The 14,292-nt window shown below is 40.6% G+C and overlaps 1 protein-coding gene across 4 annotated transcripts in view; it reads right to left on the minus strand.

Moving 5' to 3' along the window:
- Nucleotides 1-14,292, minus strand: part of HERC4 (HECT and RLD domain containing E3 ubiquitin protein ligase 4) — a 73,793-nt gene that overhangs the window by 27,074 nt on the left and 32,427 nt on the right. For all 4 annotated transcript variants that reach the window (XR_013346642.1, XM_077821711.1, XM_077821712.1 and 1 more), the window contains 6 exons: nt 12,557-12,681; nt 10,185-10,244; nt 9,930-10,041; nt 9,112-9,301; nt 5,867-6,039; nt 4,900-5,019 (listed from right to left, as the gene is read on the minus strand). Coding sequence is in view for 3 of the 4 variants with exons in the window: in XM_077821711.1 (XP_077677837.1) it covers nt 4,900-5,019; nt 5,867-6,039; nt 9,112-9,301; nt 9,930-10,041; nt 10,185-10,244; nt 12,557-12,681 (780 nt within the window). In the remaining variant the exon portion in view is untranslated. The remainder of the gene's footprint in view (nt 1-4,899; nt 5,020-5,866; nt 6,040-9,111; nt 9,302-9,929; nt 10,042-10,184; nt 10,245-12,556; nt 12,682-14,292) is intronic.

Below are 14,292 nucleotides of genomic sequence, written 5' to 3' on the forward strand. Positions count from 1 at the left end.
CGTCAGTAGCAGCTGCTCTGCGATTGGCTCCAGTGGCGGACCCGCGACAGCGAGATGCTGGCGATTGATGCCTGGGGCTGTGGATGCGATGCCTTGGCAGGGTCTTGGAGCGGGATTCTGAGCGGGAACGGCATTGATGTCCATGCCGTGACCGGCTCCAGTAACCCCTCCGAGACAAGGGCCTCTGGCGACGTCTGCCTCGGTCCCATCAGTACTCACTCCTTGAAGTGGAGTGGTGCCAAGAGTCTCAGTCGGATAGCACCCAATCAGACAGCTTGGTGGGAGTTGAGGGCGATCCACATGGACTTTGCCCTGAACAGTCACTGGGCAGCGAATGGCATCGGGAATGTTCCCTGGACTGAGAGTGGTACCGAGCCAGGGGTGACTGCGGAGATCCCAGCGGTGGCTTGCCCCTGGAGCGCGGGACCGACATCGGCGGCGCTCCTGGTACCGGCATGGACAGGACGTCCCAGGCTGCCTGCAGGGCCTCCAGCGTGGAGGGCATCCGGACAGGCCTCGTCCGAAGCGGCTGGGCTACTCTGCTCTATGTGACTCGGAGGCCTAGAGGCCGGAGGGGATCGAGGACTGCCCGACATAGGTCTAGCCTCTCCCCGGGTTTACCTCGGTGCCGCTGCAAAGAAGGTGTCATTTTTGCCTTTTGTGCCCCGTGGATGGGGAGTGGTGCCAACTGGTCTGAAGCAGCTGGGCTATTCCGCTTTACGTGAGTTGGAGGCCTAGAGGCCGGAGGGGATCAAGGACTGCCTGAAATGGGTCTAGCCTCTGCCCCGGGTTTTCCTCGGTGCCGCTGCGAAGAAAGCATCTTTTTTGCCTTCTTGTGCCCTGTGGACAGGGAGCGATGCTGACTGGTCGAAGGCTCTGGAAGGTCACCGCACACCGACACCGCAGTGCCGGCTCGGAGTGGTACGCCAGAGTCAGAGTCAGCGCCAGCTCAATCAGAATGGTCCAGAGCCTTATGTCTTTTTCCCCTCTTGGTCCGAGGTTTGAACGACTTGCAAATCTTGCAACTATCGCAGATATGGGTTTCTCCCAAACAGCATAAACAGTCTGTGTGCAGGTCACTCCTTGGCACAGATTGCCTACAAGTGTCACATGACTTAAAACCCAGGGCATGCCCCAACCCAGGCGCTCAAACTAACTGAGCAGCTAACTAACTAGAGGTACTAACACTGAACGAACAAGCAGTTCTGGGGATGAGCTACAGCAAAGCTGGAGCAGAGTAGTTCCGATGCACCTTCACTGGCGGAAAGAAGGAACTGAGGGTGGGGGAAGCGCGCAGCTCCAGGGGTCGCTGGGGAAAAGCTTCCGGCACCGGTACATGTGGCGAGCACGCACACCTATTGTGGAATACACATGAGCAATCACTCGAAGAACCCCCACTTATAAAAGTTAATGGCCAAAATGAGAACTACAAAGGTGTTTATTTAACACACATACTCCACACACACATACACCTTACCTTCTCTGAAACACTAGCTGACCTAGAAGTTCACCAAATATAATGTATGTGAAAGTGCACATTTATGGAGCTTTTTGTACACATGGCACCTGTTATTTTTTCCCTAAATCACTCAGACTACAGTAAAGTCCTTTAAATAAAATCTCAACTGTTTTTAAAACAACTCTTTATATTAGTATTTTATTATTAGACTGTAATAGTCTTTTTCCAATTCATGTGTACCTCATGGTTGAAGGCTGGCATTGGCAAACCTCTTCCAGTGACTTGGAACAGAGCCCAAGCAGTTGACAAGCTGTGTTTCCCAAATAGAAGCTATGATACGATATGCTATTTGTGTTCATAGAACATTTCATTTGGTCTCAAGTGAACCACCAGAAGGTATTTTTAAGACAACACACACTTCCATCGCTAGAAGAGTAAAAAAAACAACTGTACTAATGAATTCTGGAAGACAACTAAAACTTTCAATTAAAGTCTAGCAAAAGAATATTACAATCAGATTTTAGCCAAGAAGAACTGAAGCAAACAAGACATTGTACATATAAAAAGTTTTATCCCCAGAGTTATCCTATTAATCAAAGTAGATCCCAGAGCTAGAATAGTGACTGGAGGGAAAGTGGTTCCAGATGAAGGACTGTGTTAAAGTTCATCCAGTAAGTGACTGAATTGGTCTACCAGAGCTTGCCAGGTAAGTAGCTCAACAGACTAACTCAAATGACTCGTGCAATCAATCAATCAATCAATAAATAAAAATTCCTCTTGAAACAAGACTCTAGAATCAGGTCCCCTAAAGTTTAGGGAAAGAAAAAGGACAAAGATGTCCATTGTGTTATGGACCAACTGACAATCCCCACCCGACCCTCACCCCCCCAAAAAAAACAACAAAACAATCATGACACATAATGGCTCCCCTCTCCACCGAAATTCATATTCAAAATCTCAACAATGAATGTGCCTATGGAGTACCCAACAAGTGTTTTCAACTTTTCATAGAGCATTTGTGCCCAGAAACCAATGAAAGCAATAGCGGCAAAAAATATCAATCCCGTAAATCTAACAAGCAAGCCATCATAAAAGCATGAGATCCTCCTATGCTGAGGCTAACAAAAGTTTGATCAGGAAACCTCTGTAGATCCAAAAATAAAGAACATATTCACCAGTGAAGAGGTTTCATCTGAATTGGACAAAAGGGTGAAAAAATGCACCAGCAATGAGATCTAGAATACAGATATACATATTGGGTGAAGAGACTAAGATAGGAACACTCTCTTCTGATAAATAAAAAACAGGTCCCAAAAAGTTGAGATTGTACAGAAAGGAGAACAGATTTTATCAACTTTTGACAAAACCTTTACAGTGGGAAAAATCTTTACTGTATTTTCTTCTTCAACATTGAAGTTCTTCAGCTACCAGTAAGAAAAATCATTTTCCAGGTGTCAGTACTGAAACTTTTCCCTCAAAGTACCTTAAAAGAATGACACAGGAATGGAAGAACAGTCAGGGAGGATGACCTGAAATGGATTCAGCCCATCCATCAATAAGCCAGACTTTGGACACTCAGCTAAAAAAAAAAGCCCGTTATTATTTGTATTACCGTAGTGTGTAGGAGCCATAGTCATAAACTGGGACCCCACTGTCAGGCATTGTACCCTGGGGAACTCCCTACCATTAATGCATATGCTGAAAATAGCACTAAGTGAATAAGAGACACATTAGAAGTGCTGACAGAATAATTCCTCCCATTGAAAGGGCCATCAAGAATTTCTTTGGTATGAAGCTCAGTGCTAAAGAACTGTTTTAATTTGGACCATGTCCAAAGAATGAAGGTTAGCATTTTCCATAAGCAAAAGATAAAAGATATGTCTCCCTCACTTACTGGTTCAATATGTCAAGTAAGAACAAAACTCACTTCCTTGGAACACATCTTCACCTCAAGCAGTTTGTACAAAAATGTGATCTGTGATGGACGAAATATGGTATTTCTCAGAGTTTCAATTGGCATTTTTTTCAAACTTCACCAAGGAACTGAGCAAACAATCATGCCCCAAAGTTTTAACAAGAGAAGTAACAATTATAAAGAACTCAGACTTACAGTTTCAGGTTCGACAGTCAGATAATAAAAAAACATACACGGTAAGGGAAGGTTTTAATAAATTCACAGATTTTTAAGACCAGAAAGGACAGTTAGATCATCCAGTGTGATCTCTGGCATAGTACAAGCCACAGACTTTCACTCAATAACCCCTATAACGAGCCCAATAATTTGTGTTGGATTAAAGCAGGTCATCCAGAAAAAAAATCCAATTCTGAAGGCTTCAAATGATGAAGAATACATCACTTCCCTTGGTAGTTTGTTCCAAAAAAGTTAATCACCTTCATAATCCGTATCTTATTTCTAATTTGAATTTGTCTGGCTTTAAATTTACATACAATGGTTCTTGCTGTCTTTCCCCACTAGGTTAAAGAATCTGTTAGTATCTGGTATTTTGTCTTTGGTGAAGGTACTTATACATTATAATCAAGTCATCTCTCACTATTCTCTCTGATTGTCTAAATCTTTTGAGTTCATTAAGTCTTAACTGCAAGGCATTTTTTCCCAGCCCTCAAATAATTTTTATGGTTTTTATGCACCCTCTCTAATTTTGCAATATTATACTTAAAAATACAGATACCTGAACTAGATGTCTGCCTCCCCAATGCTATATACAGAGGTCAAGTCATCTCCATATTCCTCATCACTACCCTCCTGTTTACACATCCAAGGACTGCATTAGCCCCTTTAGACAGTGTTGCACTGGGAGCTCATGTTCAATTGGTTGTCCACTATCATTAATCATTTTTAGAGTCACTGATTTCCAGGATTCAGTTCCCTATTCTGCAGGTATGGCCTGTATTCTTTGTTCCAAGATGACTTTGTCTTTGACTATTAAAGCACATTTTGTTTGTTTGAATAGGTCCAGTTTACCAAGTGATCCAGACCACTCTGGTGTGACTGCCTGGTCTTCCTTATTATTTACCACTCCATCAATCTTTGTTGCATCCACAAAATTTTAAATCAGATTATTAATGAAAATGTTGAATAATACCAGGCCTAGTACAGATCCCTGTGGAACTCCATTCAAAATACTACGTTGGTTTTTCATTAACAACTACCTTTTGAGATGTGTTTGTATATTTGCTTGTGTATCTGACTTTGAAAGTCCTTGTGGCAGATGAGGCACTAGACCAGTAAGGGCTCTTTCTATACTAAAAATTTCATTAATATGAAATTGAACAACCTTAATTTTATTCCTTATTAACAGAGTCACCGTTCAGCCACCATGATTTTTGAAGGCATTTTACAAAGAACAAGCAATACCCAAAGACTAGAGGGAAGCTAGAGCCATATTTTAAAAGGGAATGCAAGGAAACAGGAAACTCACCATTCCATATGCCTGCTGCTGGATCCAGTTGATGTAGTCATTTCTGATGTCTATCAAGTCTTGTATTTCATGAATGTAAAATTTGTCATACTGTATAATTTGTCCTCCTCTCTCATTTACCTGAAGAAAAGTATGATTGTTTACTTTTCATTATTTTTATTTTTCATTATTACTTGCCACAAAAAGTTTGCTCTAATGTTTACCATAACAAGTCTTTTTTTTTTTAAACAAACAATTTAAGCTATGTCAGTCTAACTGAACTTAGATACCTTACCAAACAAAAAGTAGGAAAGAGCTTTTCCTTCCCAACAGAGTAAACATTAAAGGTGTCCAATGCCCACAAGACCAGAAGAAAGGATATATGGGAGGTTGAAATGCAGATTATTCAGAAATCCCATGAAATTGCAAGAAAAATGGAACAACGATAGCTGCAGCATATAGTTACATACTGTACAGTGCTGTCATTCTAAAATTACTGCAGACTTAAGAGCGAATGAAGCCTTGTGAGATCCACTAGAAAACACATCCTGGATGGCCATCTCATATTTGCTCATTTAAAAGTTCAAGGATCTCTTTTTTTAGCTGCAGTCTTAAAATAACTGCACATCAATTTATAGTCTCAATTTTATTATGGTAAATGAAAGTTTGAGTCTTCTAATGTATTTTACTGTATTCTCTCAAATATAATTACTCCATTTAATTTGTGTTTCCATGAAAACTGATAACTGTCCTAGCCAATGAGAGCATGCTCGCCAAACTAAAATTTAGTATTCCAGTGATTTAGACATCCAGAAGGCATTGCTAACAAGAAAACTATATAGTGTCAATCCATAGAAGAATTCTAAATCAGAGCACTTTCACTCCTTCACGGATTACAAAATAAAAGGGACTTAATTAACACTGCACAACAGTTGACAAAATAAGCAATTTGGAAACAACAATTAGCTTAAAACAGCTCAGGACATACCCTATGTAAAACTTCCAGAACTTTGAGAGAAGTGTGTAGAAAACTGGTAAAGATTCTTCTTTCAGAATTGGGGATACCAATCTTGTATAATTTTAGGAGGTGGACCACAACATCCTTGTACAGCTCCACTATCTTGAGGAACAATGGAGGTTCAAGTATAGACCACCAGTTTTCTGTCAATAAAGAGCGAGCATATATACGTAAAACTTACAATCACAACTGTCAGTATTATATGGCCCTTCTTCCTAAAAATTATACCTCCCAGAGATTGAAAGCTATAAAGAGATTATGGTGGAGAAATAGGAACAAAGTTTTCATTTCTACTGAAATGAACTGGTGTAGAAAAACTGTTTAGAATGGGAAATGGTTATCTACCTTTCCGTAACTGTTATTCTTCAAGATGTGTAGGCTCACGCCTCCTCCACAGACGCTGGAGATTTTTTTTCCCCCCCTCAGCATTACCCATTGGGGTGGCTTAAGCATGCTCTGTTGACACATGCCACTACATGCTGGTACAGTAGATCCTTGCTATAATGCCCTTGGCAATCGCAAACCTTGGGCTATAACAAACATCCCACCTCCAGCCTTGCTGGTTGTGGTGGGGAACTGACAGCTTCTCCAGTCCCAGAGCTGCCGGGGGGGTGTGTGTGTGTGTGTGGGGGGGGTGCGTGGGGGAGAGATGACAGCTCCTCCGGCCCCAGGGCCGCAGCTGGGGGGCAGAGAGCTGGTAAAACTAATACTGAGAGGCTGAGCAAGTCCCTTGCAGCTGCATATCCCTCTCGGTTCCTCAACTGCCTGTCAAGGGACAGCCCTGACAGGCCTGGCATCAGCTTAGGAGGCAACGAATCCCTTTTAGATGGCGAGGCTTCTGAAGCAGCTCTCTCTGCCACACGCTTAGCAGAGTCCTTGACTCTGTCTTGCCTTGGTACCAAGGTTGGTGGGCGAGATGCTGAGCCCGAGGAAGGTCTGTGTCTCTTCTTTGGCACCGGTGATGGTGATCGAGAAGCGAAAGATATTTTTGATGGAGCACTCCGTACTGACACTGAAGTATTTGGGGTGCTCTCCCCATGTGATGATTCCAAAGGGAGTCTCAGTGCTGCTTTCAAAAGCAAGCACTTACACCTTGCTGTTCTGTTGTTTTTTGACCAGGATCTGAAGCCCTTGTCGCTAATGTGGGCCTCACCCAAGCACTTAAAGCAGGTTAGATGGTGAATCACTAACCAACATAGGCTTTGAACAAGTCCCACAGAACTTAGACCTCGGGGAGCAAGGCATCTTTCTGATACTGAGCCTGGTTCTAAAAAAAGGACAAACAGTCCAAAAGGACGCCAAAAACCCCTGAAACATAACACTAATTTAGCTAAGAAAACAAAAATCTAAGAAATAACAATAACTGCATCTATCTATGAGAGAGGGAAGGCACTTGAGTTAGCAAAACCAAGATGGCTCCGATAACGGTCACAGGCGGTAAGAAGGAACTGAGGGGAGTTGAGGTGGTTCCGCCCTCTTATACGAGCACGCAATGGCATGTGGTGACAGAGGGCACTCAAGTCACCCCAACAGGTACTGCTGCGGGGAAAAAAACTCTGACTTCTGTGTACAAGACACACACATACCTACAGTGGAATGGACAGGTGCAATCGCTTGAAGAAATTACAGATACTTGGCTTAAAAATAGGGACATTGGGACATTATGCTGAAATGTTCTAGGGTTTTTTTAATCCAGGAATTTTGAAAAAAATAGAAGTTATTGGCAAATATGGATGCTAGTATCTATTGAACTAGGGAAACTTTGAAGGGAAATTAAGAGGCAGCAAGGTAAGCAGATTGAATAGGCAGAGAAAGGGGATTCCAAAAGAGCTGCATGTTTGTCAGTATGCAGCTATGTATGGAGACAGAAAAATGTCAGGGGAGAGGAGCTATAGAGCTCTCCCTAAAGCACTGCCCCCTTCTATGGAAACAGTTGTAACATGATGGGAGTGCAGCAAACCTTTGAAGGACCAAGCTGTACCTAGCACAACACTTTGTTAAGTCTTTAAATTAGAACTTTCCTTCATTATAAATTAACTCTGCACAATCAAACAGCTACCTAAATGCAAGACACTAACGGAATCAGTTTTGTTATAAACAGAGGAAATAAAATATAAGATATAATTCAAATGTAAATTAAAGCCAGAAAATCTGTGGGGAAAAACGTGTCAAACAGCTATTCAATGGGAAAATATAGTGAAAGCTGCACTGTCTAAAAAGATTTTAAAAAGAAAAGGAGTACTTGTGGCACCTTAGAGACTAAACAATTTATTTGAGCAGAAGCTGTAGCTCACAAAAACTTATGCTCAAATAAATTGGTTAGTCTCTAAGGTGCCACAAGTACTCCTTTTCTTTTTGCGAATACAGACTAACACGGCTGTTACTCTAAAAAGATCTTGAAGCAATAAAGACAGCTAACAGGATATGAAATTGTAATGCAACAGCGTAAGAAAGCTAGAGTGGTTTTAGCCTGAAAATGAACAGACATCCTGGCTCAGAATAGGGAGGCAATATCCCTCTGTGCGGCCTGGTGAGACCTATTGAAGAAAATGGTAAAATGCTTTGTCAAGGTAAATCAAAGATGTGAATTCAATGTCTGTTCTTTAACAATCCTGGAAACTGCCTACAGGATGCTGCTTGGCAAGAGAGGTGAGCTATGACTCTTCTAGCATGACAGCAGTGTAACCATATGATTTCTCGGAAAAACAACCGCCTCTCTCTACCCACATCCTTTGAAGAGTGAAGATGAGTGAAAACACACCTGATTACGCAGATTTAAATTTTACTTATAATCATGAGTATGAAGAGGACATAGAAAATGTAAATGCTAATTATATCAGTCTAACAACAGGAGCACAACAAAACCCTCTAAATCCTTTAAAGAAATCCATGAACTACAGAGATTCTCACTCTCAAAAGGAATCAGACTGAAGACAATGATAACCGATCCATGTTATGGACTGGCAAGTAGCTCACCCAGACATTAAGGAAGATATACGCTTTCCTACCCAATTAGGAACATACCGCTCGGTGATGGAGTAATAGAGAAGAAGAGAAAGAACTAGATTCCTCACTCTTTCTTTGAGGGATTCTACAGAACTATACAGAGAGAAATTTTTGCAGATCCTATGAATTCATTTCTGTAATTTCCATATTCTAGCTGAAAATCAGTAGTGAAAGAGTTTCAACATATAAGATTTAAAAAAAATTCTTACCAAGTACTTTCAGTGGAGCTTTTTCTAGATTTACAACAGCTGTTCCAAAAGGAATAGCTAATGTTGTAAAATTGTTCACATCACTCATCAGTGGGCATTCTGGTAGAGTGAGATACAGCCTTAGGGCTTCAACATCAGGTAAGGAAGTAGTCAATTTAGGAATAAGGTTCTTCTCCAAACTAGCTGCAACCTACAACATTGCATAGAAGTAAAGTCAGTTTATATTAAAACAAAAAATGAATAAGCAAACATCTGAAGATATAAGCACAAAGTTAATGAAAGGGCTTCATCCAAATATGATACTAGCAGATGTGCAGTGCAGAATAGTAATTTGAAAATAGTATTACTGCATGTATGTGCGTAAGCACAACAGTGAAGCTATTCACTTCATGTACCAATGTTTACCTCAGATAAAAACAGTAACTATTCCACAGCAAAACCTTCACAGTTAAAACACTTTAAAGTGTGCTTTGTGGAAAGATGAAGGTTACAGTGCAGATAATATACAATACTTAACACAAACCACAGTAATTTAGAAAAAACAGACCTAGATTATTATACACATTATAATGTTCTATTATCTATGTACGTATTATAGTATTAAAATAGAAAAGGAATTAAAATCACAGACATTTAGACACAGAAAATGTACGGTGTAGTTTACTGCTGCCACTACAAAATGTTTTTACAAACTCCTCATTAACTTAGAACTGGTGTATAAAGGTTACTTTTTTATACTAAAGAACCAGACCAAGGTGTAACACTACAGAATTTATGAATCCGTGTAACTAGATCTAAGGAAGATTTGCAGGACAAACCTGTTGTGATATACGAGGATAGTCAGGACTTATAAGTTTGTGAAATAGTAGTCTAGCAGCGTTCATATCAACCCCCGAGAATCGAGCACTAGTTCTATAGTGATCATCATTGCTGAAGGGGGGGGGGAAAAAAAAAAAGTGAGAATTTTGCATTCACCTCCTATCCCCACCTCACCCTCTCCCCCCCACCCCAAGTTTATTGAAGCAGAAATAAAAATATCTTGAAATCTAAAATTTACAAGACTATCCACTCACCTGACAGCTAAAAAACTCCCGTTTAGGCAGCCAGCTGAAGAAAATGTTCCATCTATTTCACTAAAAAACATTCATAAGAAACATTAGATTTACATATCAAATGAAAGTTTGTGTTTACTATAAATTTTATATATACTCCAGTGACACTTCACATAATATCTAATCATGCCTATCTGCAATTTCAATAAATGAAACTGGATAAGACAAAATGCTAATTTGAGATAGTCAAAACAATTTTCATTGGACAGCTTTGTGTATAGGAACTGACAAACAGCAGACCCCAAGTTCTCAATGTTTCTCAAAGAAAAATAAACCTGTATAAAATTGGTACTTTTCTACAGGAAAATACTTCTGAATTCAGGCAATCAATTTTACATAGTGCTTTTTAGGCAGCTTCTTTAGTGGACCTTAAATGCTAATAGATGTCTAATAGCACTGGCAAAAAGATATCTGCTCTATGAAAACTGATAATGGGCCCTGGCTTTATCCACAACCAAAACACAAATTAGTGAGTGGTACAAGATCCCCTCTTACAAGCGGCCTGTCATTTTATTACATATTATAGATACACGTTTCAGACTAGCAAAGTGAATGTGTGAAGATAAAATTCACTTACAACCTACTCCTAGATGCATACTGTTAGATGTGAAGTTTGTGAATATAAACACTTTTGCTAATTTACAAAGTATGAATTTGTTCAGAGGGCTAAAAAAGTCAACGAACATCAATGAATAGCTAGTATCATTCACTAAAAAAATGTTAAAAGTGGGAAACTACATGCACGCTATCTCACGCAACGAATAACTACAGAATATACTACACATATACAATAATAAATCCACAGAACTCTGCATTAATAAGCTTGAGGAAATAATATTTTAGTTGCTTGGATCTCTCTTTATTTTATACTGTAACTATAGGTATTTCAGTCCAATAGGGAAGGGTTATCTACACTCAGAAATAAAGATGGTCAGCCTGGCCTACCAGGGAAATTCCCTGAAACTCAGGGAAGCTCAACTGAAAAAAAAAATCTGTGTTCTAGCTGAGAGGTCTGTCTCTTTAGAACTATCAAAGGGGCAGGTTTCTCACTTGCTCTGTCCCACCAGGAGCAGCCCCTGTAGGATCCTCATTCAAAAGTCAGTGACTATTTTTTGATGATCTCACTTCTGAATCACGTGCGAGAGTATATTGCAGACCCAGACAACCAACACTGCTCAACACTCTAATCTGATGCTGACAACAGAAGAGTACTTTGTATTACAGGCAGCATTTATAGATGAATCTCTTTTGTCCCAACTCATTTATTAGTTATGAATGGCAGCAAACTTGACATTTACAAAAAACAGTTTTACATTATGTATGGAGGTAGCTGGTAGCACATGGCCTGGTTCACCCTTCTCTTCCTTCCCTTTGAGATTCTCAGTTCACTCTCCTCTCCCTCAAAAGCCTGACCTGTTCGTCACCTGTGTTATTGAGGCCGTTACTTTGATGGCCAACTTTCTATCAATACTCCCACGCAAGTCATCTCTCCTGATGTCAAATTCCCAATACTTTACTGTTCTTTAAAGGTCTGTATAAGAAGTGATAACAAGTGATCAAGGTAGATCTCAACCAGCTGTACTGAGGTAAAAGGAGTTAACATGGATCTAAACCCAACCAAAGTGGGTCATGACCCCATTTTAATAGAGTCGCCAGGGCTAGCTTAGACCTGTTGGGCCCGGGGCCGAAGCGTGAGCCTCTCTGCCCGGGGCCGAAGCTGAAGCCTGAGGGCTTCAGCCTGGGATGGTGGGGCTCAGGTTGTAGGCCCCCTGCCTGGGGCTGAAGTCCTTGGACTTCTGCTTTTTTCCCCGCTAGCTAAGGCAGTGGAACTAAGGCTTTGGCCGCCCCAACCAGGGCAGTGGAGCTCAGGCGGCCTCAGGCTTCAGTCCCCCCTCCTGGGGTCATGTAGTAATTTTTGTTGTCAGAAGGGGGTCGCAGTGCAATGAAGTTTGAGGACCCCGATCTAAACAAGGGAAAAGATCACGGTTACCTAACCACAATCACTTTTCCCAGCCTAGACAACCCATAGAAACCTGAGTCCCTATGCACACCTTACCCCACTAATATCTTATAATCCCTACCTTGAGTCCACATTTTGTATTTTGAATGTTTGTAATTACTTTTTTTTTTAGCTGCTTCAACAGGAAGGAAGAAGAACTACTATAAGGCTTTAAATTGCATTACAAGCAGCATAGTCAAGAGTAAAGCTCTGATGTGTACAGCAAAGACAGTAATTAAAACATTGTGTAAAAAACTTTCATAACTGTGTATATGTATTATAATTCAGTTTAGTTTTCAAAGATATTTTTCTCAACAATTTAATTTGTTCTTACTCAGCTATCTCCACAGGAAGCCTTCCAGATGGACAAGTCAGCAATTTCTGAATAAATACTTCATTCACAGTCCAGATCTGCTTTGAAGAGTCAGGACATCTGAAGTCATCTGGTGGCATCATGTTCTAAATTTAGAAGAGGCATGTCAGCAGAATAATTTTCTCATTTATCAGTCTTACTGAGGAAAACGACCCCCTAAAATGTAATTGGCAAAACTCTTTATTCATACATTCATGTTCCATGAGAATATTACCGTAGTGAAATACCATGTTAGAGGACAGAAACCAGATTATACAACTTTCATTTGAATAAAGTATATTTCGTGTTAGGTCTTTTAGCTTTAGCTGGGAAATACATTTTTGAATGTTGACTGCAATTGACATCTAAGTTACACTGTAATATCCATTCAAATCGTACAGAATATGTTACTGAAATAGCATAAAGAATAACAGCAGGTTTTCAGAGTAATATACAAGTTAAATGCAAGTGAAAACCAATGAGTTTTTTCAATTTGCTTAATACAAACTGATTAATTTCAAATGAATAACTAACTATGCAAGACTAGATGATATTACTTGCTGTGAAATAAATATTTCTTAAATGTTTTAATACTGAGAGTCATTTCTTGAGGAAGATATCCTCTTATGGGCACCTCCCCTCCCAACGCTGATTACACATCCCACTCCTCCCAACGCTGATTTTACACTTACACACACACACTCTGAGGGTGGGGGGGATTGCCTCCCTCTGCATCAGGGATGGCCACAGATGGAGAGGGGACGTTAGATAGGGAGGACCAGGGCTCTGACGTAACACTGAGCATTCTCTCTCTGGTGCTTGGGTGGCTGGTTCTTGCTCATGCATTCAAGATCTAACTGATCACTATATGTGGGGTCAGGAAGTGTCCCCCAGATCAGACTGGCAGTAAACTTGGGGGTTTTTTCACTGTCCTCTGAAGCATGTGGGTGCAGGTCACTTGCTGGGATTATCGGGGCAATATCTCACTTAAACACTGACTTGCCATTGCAAGGGCCTCAGATTTGGTGCACCTCCGTCCCTACTAGTCTCTGCCTGTGGCATATAATAGTCTGGTCTCCTCTGGGTTGTAATACTTCGGTCTAATTTCAGTTGTTGGGTTAATTTGCAGGTGGTGGCCTGTGATATACAGGAGATAAGACTAGATGACATTAAAACACTAAGACGATGAACTACAGTGCTTGGTAACATGACAAAAAGTAATATTTGGACAGGAAGAAGGAGGCAAGATGAAAATAAACTCACTTTAGTACAAAAATATATATTTGTCAAGTTCTCTCTCTACCTCATTTGCTGTCCCCCTTCCTCTCCCACTTAGTGCTGGATTTTACATTTACTACTACTAAATCCCTTTTATTGTCTGCAGTCCTCACCATTTCAATCACCACAGGTCACTGCAATTTATTTTTGGCTTACTGTGATTAGCACCCATTTTGGTATCATGAGCAAATCTGATCATGGGTAAATTTAAGAAACAGTTCAAAAAGCTTTCCACTCCTGAGCAGTAACTCAAATACTCACAAGGGAGTGCTCTTCTTAACAGATTAATACATGCTCAACCGAAACTCCCTAGGGGATAGTGGGATTATTTCATTTTTCATTACATGCTTCCCCACTGCAGTGAAATGAACTCTGCAGAAAACCTGGAAGCATTCTATTAACTTCCTTACACACAAGATATGCACTAAGAAGAAAAGGGA

This window comes from Eretmochelys imbricata, chromosome 7 (genome assembly GCF_965152235.1).
Source record: "Eretmochelys imbricata isolate rEreImb1 chromosome 7, rEreImb1.hap1, whole genome shotgun sequence".
In the NCBI taxonomy this organism is placed as follows: Eukaryota; Metazoa; Chordata; order Testudines; family Cheloniidae; genus Eretmochelys; species Eretmochelys imbricata.